Source organism: Dasypus novemcinctus, chromosome 26 (assembly GCF_030445035.2).
Source record: "Dasypus novemcinctus isolate mDasNov1 chromosome 26, mDasNov1.1.hap2, whole genome shotgun sequence".
NCBI lineage: Eukaryota > Metazoa > Chordata > Mammalia > Cingulata > Dasypodidae > Dasypus > Dasypus novemcinctus.
In genome coordinates this window covers 9970518-9982691 of record NC_080698.1, presented here as the reverse complement: position 1 = coordinate 9982691, position 12174 = coordinate 9970518, and the positions used below count along the sequence as shown (strand labels likewise).

General features: G+C 42.1%; 1 protein-coding gene across 5 annotated transcripts in view; it reads right to left on the bottom strand.

Annotated features, from left to right (window-relative positions):
* Window positions 1–12174, bottom strand: part of ARIH2 (ariadne RBR E3 ubiquitin protein ligase 2) — a 54416-nt gene that overhangs the window by 6823 nt on the left and 35419 nt on the right. For all 5 annotated transcript variants that reach the window (XM_058288618.1, XM_071212058.1, XM_071212059.1 and 2 more), the window contains 7 exons: window positions 9246–9309; window positions 7153–7303; window positions 6305–6426; window positions 5225–5334; window positions 1294–1411; window positions 279–329; window positions 167–188 (listed from right to left, as the gene is read on the bottom strand). In XM_058288618.1, coding sequence (XP_058144601.1) covers window positions 167–188; window positions 279–329; window positions 1294–1411; window positions 5225–5334; window positions 6305–6426; window positions 7153–7303; window positions 9246–9309 — 638 coding nt within the window. The remainder of the gene's footprint in view (window positions 1–166; window positions 189–278; window positions 330–1293; window positions 1412–5224; window positions 5335–6304; window positions 6427–7152; window positions 7304–9245; window positions 9310–12174) is intronic.

Sequence of the window (12174 nt, the reverse complement as noted above, 5' to 3'; positions counted from 1 at the left end):
TAAACAAAAATCAAGAGTTGCTTTATGTCAGTTGTTACTAGAGGTGACTGAGGTGCCCCTCTGTTTTGCCATTTCACTGCAAAATTACCCACTAAAGAAGCAATGGAGACGCAAGCATGAGAAACCGCCTGTGCTGCTGGGCCCATGTATCAAGCCTGGGACTCACCGTGTTTACACTTGGAGCATTGCTGTCAGAGGGAAACAGAAGAGAACATGTTAAGGGCATGTGGACCAAAGTCTTCATGGCACAAATGCAAAGCATACAGGCTTCTGCTCACCATGTGATTGCAGCCTCCGTTCTTCTCAATGCAGATGTTGCACTTGGGACACTGAGGAGACAGAAGGGCGCCATTAGGCTCACACACCATCAGGCCGGTTCTAAGACAAATTACACAAAGCTCCTGGTACCCGTGCCCAGCACTCATTGTGTGAGCACTTCTGGGGAGGAGCGTCTCACTTAAATGTGCCAGGTTGCTGAGGCTGGAACAGCAATTCAAGGAAATGAGGTCAGCATGTTTGGCTTTAAAACACTCCAAGCACCAGCTGAACCCCACCAAGTCTTCCACCCACTCAAGTTAAGCTCAGGTAGAGTCAGCAGAGAGCCTGCCTCCTGCCAAAGAAGCACAAGACTACCACACTGGGTTAAGTCCTGGTCAGCTTGCCCAGACTGCTGCTTCCAGAGGAGGGCAAGGAAACATTAAAAGCTCACTCACTCTCATTTGAGATGCCAGCCACAACAGGCAGCAATGCAGAGGCCAGCCTGATGCTGTGCTCTCCCCCTGCCATGAAGTGGGCTGTGTTTAACGGTATCATGGTCACAACTGTGCTTGTGAGTCCGTCAACTCAGCACGTGACTGGCACAGGACACAGCTCTGGGGCTCGAGTTGCCCTGGGTTCAAGGGCCCACAGACCATGCTTCCCCAGGGGAAGCTTCAGGATAAGAACTAAGCAGGCCTGAAAGCATTACAGTCTATTTATCAGGAGTGGCTATTCACCACTACCTTCCCATGGCTGGTAAACCTGATAGATATTCAATAAAGACTAGTTTTCCTCTGATTAGTTCCCCTTTAGGTCAAGCTTTTCCAGACACATCAACATTTTATTAAAACAAATGCATCCAAAGCATCCTACAATAAACTGCTACAACTCTGCCAACTCTGGGCAAGAGACTGTAGCCCCCACCAAGGGTGCTGGGGCCCTGGGCGTCCTGTTCTCAGGTGGCAGAGCTCCCAGGCAGGGCCCTGGGTAGCACTAAAGAGGGCAGATCCATGAGAGAGAGGACACAGTCCTTACGTCTTTAGTGTGAGCACTAATGTAGTTGGCGGTTTCAGAGTCATCTGCACATTTCGTGAGCCATTTCCGGATTGTGGCGCAGTCTGTGGGGGCATGATACATCTGACGACACTGGAAACTTAAAATCAGAAGAAAAACAAACACAAACAAACAAAACATTCAAATCCTTGTCAGGTCAGGGCCCATGTTTTCAATTTTCCTTCTTTCCAAGCCAACAAGATCATGAATTAGAGCTCTGTTCAAAGAGAGGCAGACTCTCAATGTTTTGGGGGCCTTTACTTACCTAGGCTTATACTCAAATATTGTGTCAACTTCACTTCAATCTGAGCCCTTCTAGATATGATCTCAATGCCCCCAAATAAAACGTCTCTGTTGTAAATATCTGTCAACCCTCCCTGAGAAGATGCAGAGCTCAGCTTCTCAAAGGGCATGGTGAGGTGCTCTATGAAGGATGTCTTGGCCCAGATCCAAGCCGGGCTCAAGGTCCACTTCTGGGAGCCTCACCTCACCTCCCAGCCACAAGTGCACATGAGGATGCACAAATACCAGAACTTGAGCCATATGTAGGGGCACAAGGCATCTGATGACACTTGAAACTTAAAATCAGAAAAGAAAAACAGTCAAATACTCATCACGGCAGCTCCCATGTTTTCTTTCATTTTCCCTTTTGACCAAGCCAACACAACTTTATGGATAAGGGCCCTCAGACAGACAGCTGAGCACATGCCCCAGGGAGTAAGTTCATAATGTGGAATAGGATGGATGGAACACAGTACATTAGTGGTTCTTAACCTTCTGTGGACCACAGACTCCCTCAAAATGGTCTTGAAAGGCAGACACACGTGCACACAAGCTCGATTTTCTCCTCAGTGACTTCTCTGAATCCTCCAGGGAGGCATGACTAGGACACGGCTCTCCATTTACTAGCTTGGTCACCTTGTACCTTGATTTCATCACCTATAAACTAAAGGTAACCACAGTTGTGGGGTAATACAGGTAAAGTGATCAGGATTACTGCCTGTCACCTAGTAGGCCTTCAGTAAACTTTAGCTGTTATCATATTTCTTGAATGGACAAATGAATCCTGAGGTAAATGAACCCTTTGACCTGTCCTCTCTGTAGTAGAGAACCCTAATTCCTCAATACTGAAAACAAAGAACTCTCAGACAAATGGAAATCTGTCTATCAGCCAACAAAAACTCTCACCTGGCTGCTGGTCTCTCCTCATTTACCCCATGGGTGGCAGCTCCAAGAAGCAAATCTTGGCCCCTCCATAGGTATCATCTGCCACCGCTTCCCAGTCATGCATTACACTTCAGTTATGCCAAAGGGCATTCGCCTTCCTGGCATAGAGTCAACCCCATCACCCCATCCACACACATGGCTCAGTACCTCCTCCTATGTGAAAACCTAGACCTTACCTCCTCTGCAAAGTCCTCGCTGAAGACTTTCACCCCATCCCCTCCACTGGGGTGTCACACCTTCCTCTTTACTCTGCATGCAGCTCTCCCCACCCCAATCTACAATTTATTTGCTTCGTTTATGCTACATGACGTGGGCCATTACCTTTCACCTAAGAAGGTACCTGGCACATGCTAAAAGTTAGGGGGATGGGGAGGGACTCCCTAGGCTATACCAGTCACTTCACCACCAAATCAAGAGCAAAACAACAGTGCTTTTTTTTCTGAGAAGGATAACCTCCTGGTTATGCCAAAATGCCAAATGCCTAATAAATACAAAAATTCTCCAAGTGGTATCATAATAGGTAAACACAGTAATAGGAAATATAGTTATGCTTTTATATTTTTCTACCCCAACTTGATCCAGAAAGCATTTAGGGCAAACATGCAGCTCTAATCTTCTGCTCCTGCCTGCTAGGACACAGATCACCAGAGCCAAATAATCGTTTCTATGCTTCCCCCCAACATACAGAGCACCAAAGGAACACAGAAGCATGAAGAAAGAGCTCAAACTCTGTTCACACCACAGCATGTCTGCCTCTCATCACAGTTTTATTTGGAAAATTGACTTTCCGTTTACACAGTTTTCGCACAGCAATTATAATGCATATAATTTTTCATTCTTTATACACAAGGAAACTACTTTGTGTTCCTATGTAGTTTTCCTTTGCTCTTTTTTTTTCTTTAACTCTAAGGGTATAAGTTATTTTTGGTAATTGATACATAAAAATTTACTGACATTATGTTTATATGTGATTTCTAATTTTCGGATACTGCCGATAACACAGAAATAAATATCCAAAGCCTACAGCTTGGTAAGTCTGTATCCTTTCATAAAGGCTATTAATCAAGAAGCTGGGTATTTGTTTGCTCTCCTAATTTATTTTCTTCATTAATATATCCAGTATGGTGTACCTATCTTGGAAATCACTTAAATTTTACAGTATGATACATTTATGAATTACAGCTTAAAAAAAAAAATTAGTCAAGAGAGACCAAACACACCGAGGGATCACTACCAAATACCAGCTGAAGATGCAACTAGAAAATGACCTTGAATTAAAGGTTCAATGCGGATCAGCAGAATATCCCTGTCTACATATAATAACATGACTTTAAAATGCTGTTTGACCTAATGTAAGGGGGAAATGGAAAGGAGAAATGAGTTTATATGGCTACGAGTCTCTAAAAAAGAGCCTGGAGGTTGTCAGAAGGATTGCCCTCATGCACACCTGAGCAGAGTCTCAGAGGCAGATACAGTAGATACAATCCCAGGTATTGGTTCTTTTGAGGGCTAAAGAGACCCACGGGTTCTATGGTCATGGCAGATGGGGTTCACTGCCATGTCAGTTTGCCCTTCTTTGGAGCTGGTGTTTCTGCGTGATGGAACTGGACTCAGATGGGTCTCTTTTCACAAGACTTTCATGCTACTTTACTGGAATTGTAGTTGGTGTGGGGGTTTAAGATATATTTAGGGGATTTGAATCTCTGGACTGATAATATGATAGCCACGCCCTGAACCTCAACAGACTTCAAATCCTACACTCTCATTTACTGGACTTACCCCACTCAGCTAACATGGAGTTGAAGAATGTTAACCACCACACCATGGAGCCTACAGTGCCTACAACTGAAAGCAGGAGGATTGCATCCAGTATCCATGTAGAATCTAAGCCCCCTCTTGACACAGATCTGCAATGGACACAACCAATCCAATGTCCACAGAGAAAATGTGGCATTGGTGTGGGAAGGGTGGCCATGGTGGCTGCTGGGTGCGGGGAATGGGAGGAAGAGATGAGATGGGGAGGCATTTTCGGGACTTGGAGTTGTCCTGGGTGGTGCTTCACGGACAACTATGGGACATTGTAGATCCCCCCAGGGCCCACTGGATGGAACGTGGGAGAGTGTGGGCTATGATGTGGACCATTGACTATGGGGTGCAGCGATGCCCAGAAATGTACTTACCAGGTGCAATGGATGTGTCATGATGATGGGAGAGAGTGTTGCTGTGGGGGGAGTGGGGGGTGGGGGCGGTGGGGTTGAATGGGACTTCATATTTTTTGAATGTAATATTTTTTAAAAAATGAATTAAAAAAAAAAGAAAGAAAGACCAAACAGATACAGATGAAAATTTTGCAGGTTGTAGCTTTTCAAACACAGCAATATGTGAATAAATGATCTGTGTAGGTAGATACAAACCCAACAGAGACCCACACAATTTCTGGGCCACGAGCCTTAGTAGCATAAAACACTGTCCATGAATCTGTGTCACTTCCTTGTCTGCAGACTAAGCAATTATCAAACACCTCATGGAACATGAGATGCTGGGCACAAACTGACCCCTTGAACAGTAGCTTTTTGGCTCAGAAACCCCACCTCTCCTAGCCCATCCTCACATGGAGAAACAACAGTGGCTGTGAGGGAGGAGGGGGCACGAACCAGGGCTGCTCAGCACCCACACTCACTCTTACCAGAAGACCTCATTGCATCGATTGCACTGCACTCGGCGAGCTCTGGGCTCCTGTACCCGGATAACCATGGGGCAGTCTGCACCGGGGCACAACTGGAGCTGGTAATGGCTCTGTGAACACACCAGGGAGAAACAACGAAGGCATACAAATTAGACTGCCCCTGAGGACTCCAACACCTTCTGTTCTTGCAGCTAATGATATAAATGAAGGGGCTATAGCAATTCAAATGGATGCCATGAAGACCAGACATTAGCCAGTTACTGAAGAGGACCTATAGACATTTAGCTTCGAACTAAGCAGCAACTCGTTATAAAGCAGATGATCTAAGGTTAGATTACAAAATGGAATACAGCATTCTATCCATGTGGTGAATGGTGCCTATGGACCAGGGCTCGAAAAGAACACAGCTCTGTCACAGTTATGCCTAAGTCAGCTATGAGGGGCTCAGTAACCTTTAGGTAGCTATCAAAAGCAGCAAATGGTACAAGGAATGAGGTTTTCCGTTTATCACAGAAGACCCAGGCCTTCAATTAATCCCATAAACTTAGGCAAAAAAGACAAAGATGGAAACTGCTGTACAGAGTCAGTGACCGTAGGTAGGTAACCCAATAGAGGAAAAAGATCCCAAAACTGACCAATCTGGAATCCTAGTCAAGTTTTCAATAACTCAAGAAGCAATGCCTCTTCTCTATGCTCAATCACACAGGGAACAAAATGGGACAGCAACACCTGAGATGTACCTGACTTGTGTTCATTCTGATATGTTTAAGCAACTGTGTATAAGGTAGGATGTCTGTCCATTCTATCAAAGAGGAAACCAAGGCTCAGAAATGTAAAATAATGGGCCCAAGGTCAAACAGCAAGGAAGCAGCAGACCCAGGATTCAATCACTGGACTCTAACTTCAGAACCTGTGCTATTCACTTCTACTCTAGTGGTTTCCAAATACTTCTGAAGCCATGGAGAACTTTCTTCAAATGATAGCACCTAATGGCAGCCCAATCTGTAGAGTAAATAACTGTGTTAAGCCGCTGATGAAAGGTAGGCTCAGGTATAAAGAAGGTAAAATGACGGGAAGTACCTCCACGTAATCCCTGAAGAGGTAGCGCCTATACTTGTCTCTCAGTTCTTCATGGGGCAGCAATGGAAACACAAAGTCCTCTGGTGTTCGGAGTGGGCAGTCCTGAGCCATACAAGAGATCCCTATTGAACAAAGATAATCTGATGGACAACCATATTACAGGAGACACAACACAATACACTTGCCCACTGAAGTCATTTTTTGAGGGTTCAAACAAACAAGTCAATTTAAGATCCATACAGGGAACCCTTTAAATAACAGAATTGATTTGAAGAGAGAAATTAACATATTTACAGTGATGCAATTAAAATATCATCATAATTTACACATATATCACCAATTATACTAAAACAAAACCATTTTTTAAAAATCCTATAGCATTCTTAACAATTTAGTTTTTTGATGCTTAATTATCATGTTTAACTGATCATCACCAACAAAATGAGAATCTGCAGATACCAATCAATATGATGCAAATTTGGCTTCAACATCATCAGACCACAGTATAACAAATACTGGTCATCAAATCTGATTTATGTTATATTACTTACATTAAGAGCACTTTGCATATTTCTGAGCTTTGGCTGCCATCTGGGGGATGAACCTAGGTAGGCAGCTTATAGGAAGGTTCTCACAAAAGGCAAAAGAAAGTAGCTGTGTATTCACAGCAACATTTATATATGTGCCAATTAATATCCTTAATGTTCTCATTTAGCTGAGGACTGGGGCAAACTTTGTCATTATTTCAACTGGTGTACTTGGGAACCGCTGGTTCTGATGATAAAAACCTCATTTGATTCAGAGAAAAGTTTACCTGAGCTTTTTAACAAATTCTGTGGCAGACTCACCCACGCCCACGCCATCCTTGACAAGTACTGAGCAGTGCTGTTCCCAGCAGCTACGGCAAAACTGATGCTGACAGGCTAGAGAGAGTAGGTTTTCCTTCCGCACAAACTGCATACACACTGCACAGTGGTGAGGGGAATGGGCTGCAGGGACCTGGGGAGAGGCAGAACCATGTGAGCCAAAGAGAAGCCTCCAGGTCCTAGGAGGCCACAAAGGTGCCTCATGCAGTTGGATGCATGGGAGGCGATGCCTAACCTGGCCCAATGTTAGCACTCAACTGCACAGCCTTACAGCCTCTGTGAGTGCCAAGGTTGCTGAGCAAAACGAATACAGCAGGAAGGCTCTCTGGGGTAACACCTAAGCTGGACTTGGAGCATCATCAAGATTCAGAGAGGTAGCGAGAAAGCAGAAGAGCTGAAATAAGCATACACTGATATAAAACGTCAGGCTGACAAACATAGGATTTCAGAATTTCAGAACATCCTTGGAGGTCATTCAGCCCAAAAAACTTCTTTTAGAGGTTATTAAAGTTTCTTTTGTAAACTGCCCCAGTTTAGCGCAGCACAGAGTTGCCCCTCAACAAGTACTGAAGTACTACAAACCAAGTCACAAAGGTTCTTAGAGGTTGTGTCTTTAAAGCCTCTAACAGACTACACGGCAGTTTTACTTGTTGAGACAGTGGTTTTTCCATACCGGTATGCCCAAATCACAAAACATTCCAGCTTTTACCAAGTTACCATTCATTCTTTTTTTAAAAATTTCTCCCCCCCCCCCCAGTTGTCTGCTCTCTGTGTCCACCCACTGCGCACTCTTCTGTGACCACTTCCACCCTTATCAGTGGCACTGGGAATCTGTGTCTCCCCTTGTTGCGTCATCTTGCTACGTCAGCTCTCTGGGCACATGGTGCCATTCCTGGGCAGGATGCATCCCCCTTCACGCTGGGCGGCTCTCCTTACAGGGCGCACTCCTTGCATGTGGGGTTCCCCTATACAGGGGACACCCCTGGGTGGCACAGCACTCCTTGCATGCATCAGCACTGCATATGGGCCACCTCCACATGGGTCAAGGAAGCCTGGGGTTTGAACCGTGGACCTCCCATGTGGTAGGCGGACACCCTATCCACTGGGCCAAGTCCGCTTCCCACAACTCATTCTTAACACATCAAAGAGGTGTCACATGTAATTAATATAGCAGGATGGGGAAGGCTTGTTCTAGGAAGGAAACTCTTCTAGAATTTGGGCAAATGAACCCTGGCCCAAACCACAAACCAATGGAAAAGTCCACTACAAGTTTACATTAGGTTCTTCTTAGTTCCCTGGGAATACAAAAACAAAAAAAACAAAACCTGAGGAAAAGGACCATAGTTTCATGTTTATCCTGTATGCTTCTAGAAACTTTTCTGCAAAAATGATGTGGAGACCTGCACCATCAAAGCCTCCTCCTAAGAGCTCTTTCAACATGGCCCTTGTTTGTTTAACATGGTCCTTGTTCATTAAACGAACGTTTGTTGAGTTTCTAGATGCACAGGCAAGTGCTACGCATTATGAGCTACAGATCCTACTCTTAAAGAACTTACAGTCTGGTAGGGTAAAAAAAAAAAAAAGATATGAGCGAGCCACTACAACATACATGTAAATGTTTACAGATATAATTACAGGAGTTTAAAGGAGAGTGGTCATAGGAGACAGGCTTTGTGAAGGAAGCAGCTTTGGATTTGGGTCTTAAAAGTTGAGTTCCACTCCCACAGGCAAAGAAGGGGACCGGGAAAGGAAATTTCAGAGCACAGAAGGCAAAAGCAGTGTTTAAAGAGGCATGTAGTGAGCTTGGGAACACCGAAGCACCAGGCAGGACTGGAGTGCAGATTAGCATAAGTGCAGAGAGGAAGGGGAGGCTGGAGAGGACCAAAGGACAGGCAATGATTTACACTCCATGAATGAGGAAACTTTTCAATCTAACAAAGAAATGGACGGTTTAGGCCTATATTGAACAAAGACTCTGAGCACGTCACTCTATAAACAAAACAAAGATGGTTCTCAATGGAAGCCACAGCAAGAGTCATATGCATCAGGACAGCCTCACTCAAGGAGACACTCACATGCTTTGATGGGTTGGGCTGGACTTGAGCCTCAACTAGTAGCTGAGCAGAATTGGATTTGTATCTACAAAACAAAAAGCAGAAATAAAGGGAATCAAGAACAAAGGAAACATTTTTAATTCTGAACAAAAACAGATATACAAAATAACAAACAAAAAAGCAAACCAATATACACTGGGGTCCCAATAAGGATCTTTATTTCTAATTACCTCTTCACAAAATCCAGCTTCCTCTTACCTTAGAACAAAGACTTTTCCTCCTTCAAATGTTTAGCTCTTAAATGATATGAAAATAATAACCCCAAAGGCACTGAACTCTAAGAAAAATACTCATTAAAACCAGATTTTATTGCCATAATCTTTTTAAGCTCTATCTTTTACATTTAATAATTAAAAATATAAACAATTAAAAACTAAAAAGAAAACAGTTGAATAAAAACATACATTTCTCAATTAAATGTACTGGATACATATAAGTTTTTTTTTTAATCATACAATATTACACTATTAAACAAAAAACACACAAACAAAAACAAGATCTGCTTTAGATTCTTTTCTGGAAATATAAGCCAGTATATTTCCAAGATTTCAGGATAGGGAAGGATTTCTAAAGACACAAAATACGAAATATAAAGGAAAAGTCAGAAAAATTATGCCATGTTTAAGAACATCGGTTTGGAGGTGGTTGTGGCTCAAGCAATTGAGCTCCCGTTTACCATATGGAGGACCCGTGTTCGATCTCCAGGTCCTTGTAAAAAAGGAAAGAAAAAAGGCATCGAAGACCTGTGTGGCGCCCCACGTGGTGAAGCAATGTACCCCAAAAAAAGGACAATGATGCAACCAAATAGGCAAAAAAAAAAGAGAAAAAAAAACCAAAACATTGGTTCATCAGAAGTTTCACAAAGTGAAAACTCAAGTCAGAAATTAAGATATTTATAGATATATAAAACTGACAACAGAATTAGTATTCAGAATAAACAAAAAATTATTAAAAATCAATTTGAAGTTGTGGTGATGAATACACAACACTGTGATTATACTAAAAGCCATCGATTATACACTTTGGATAGAGTGCATCATATGTGAATATATCTCAATAAAACTGCTTTAATAATGTAACATGGGACTATACAGCATAAGGAAACCTCATGTGAAATATAAATATGGGTAACATTGCATATATAAGTGTTCTTCTTTAAAACTGAACAAGAAACTGAACAAATGTGCGTTAATGTTACCAGATGTTAATATCAGGCAAAAATACAACCAAAGCAAACTAAAAAAAAAAAAAAATTAATTTGAAAAGACAAAATTCAATAAAAAGAGACATACTAGTCATTTCATAGAAAGGAAGCCCAGATAACTACCAAGGCTATGAAAAGATTCTCAACTTTCTTAATAACCAGAGACACTGAAATTAAAAACAATTAGAGAGTTTATACCCACTAGATTGCCAAACACTTATACATCATTTATAGTAATGTAAAGAAGTACAATCATTTTGGAAAACAATTTGGCATTATCTAGTAAAACTGAAGATGCACATACCCTACAGCCTGGCAATTCACTTTCTATACTCAACCCTAGAAAAATTACGTATGTGTACACTAGGAGCCACAAACAAAAGTTTTCAAAGTTGCATTGTTTCTAACAGTAAAAAACTAAAACCAAAAATGTCCTTTGAAGAACACACACAGCGTGATTCCATACCTATAAAGTTCCAAAAGCGAACAAAATTATAACATGTATCATTAAGAATACATTAAAAAACATGATCAACACTGAATTCAAGATATTGTTAACCTCAGAGAGGAAGGGGGTGTGGCCAAGCAACGGTCTTCATCAAGAGGCGCCTCTGAGTACAGGTCACAAGATTTCTTATTTGGGTTTCTTATATAAATCTTTTTAAAAAAATTTTATTACTATTCTTTAAAGATACTTAGATTATACAAATATCACATAAAAAAATGAGATTCCCTTATGCTCTACTCCCCACACCTCCCACATTATATAAATTTTTAATAGATGATCAACTGACATGCATGATATACACACATACACACACCTTTAAAAAATAAATGTTTCATAATAAAAATTTCATTCCTTTCTGGAATGAGGTAGGATATAAATACATTTAAAAATAAAGAGATAATGATTCAGTGATGAATACACAACTATGTGATTATACCAAATACCACTGACTGTACACACTGGATGGACTTACAACACAAGTGCAATATAAAGCCCAGGCAAATACATTACCAAGATACTTGGAATTACAACAAGGAAGACATATATCTCACGTTATGAGATTTCCTTATTATACCTCAACAGAACGCTTCCTTCAACAGTCCTTGTCAAGGGACAGGTTTTATTCTTAGTTCCCTCGCTAGCATTCCTGGTATCTTTAGTTATTCACATCTTCTCCATTTCCAAGTTAGGCTAGTGAATTTGGATAGTGAGAGACAGCCCACTACTAGACCCTGTGTGGTTCCCGAATTTTGGGTAGCAGTAACAACAGTGTAGACAGTGGCAGTGCACAGGAAAATCTATCTAAATGTATTCAGCTCTCAAGTAAAGAGAGTGAGAGTGCAGTCAGTGACTCAGGAATTAATTTGTTCCTTCCTGGGTGCTCAGCTGCTCTAGCTGGTCTGAACATTCCAGATGTGTTTAGCCAGAAGGAAAGGCGTGACCTTTTTCTGCAGATAAATGGAATCATGCTATAGAGAAAAAAGAGAAGGCTCACTGCAGCATGAAATGTCAAGGTTGGTGTATCTAGATCAGGGGTTCTCACCAGGGCCGATTGTGTTTCCCAAGAGTCATTTGGTAATGTCTGGAGACATTTTTCATTGTCAACACTAGGAGGTGCTGCTGCTACTGACATATAGTGGGTAGAAGCCAAGGTTGCGGCTAAATATCCTACAATGCAC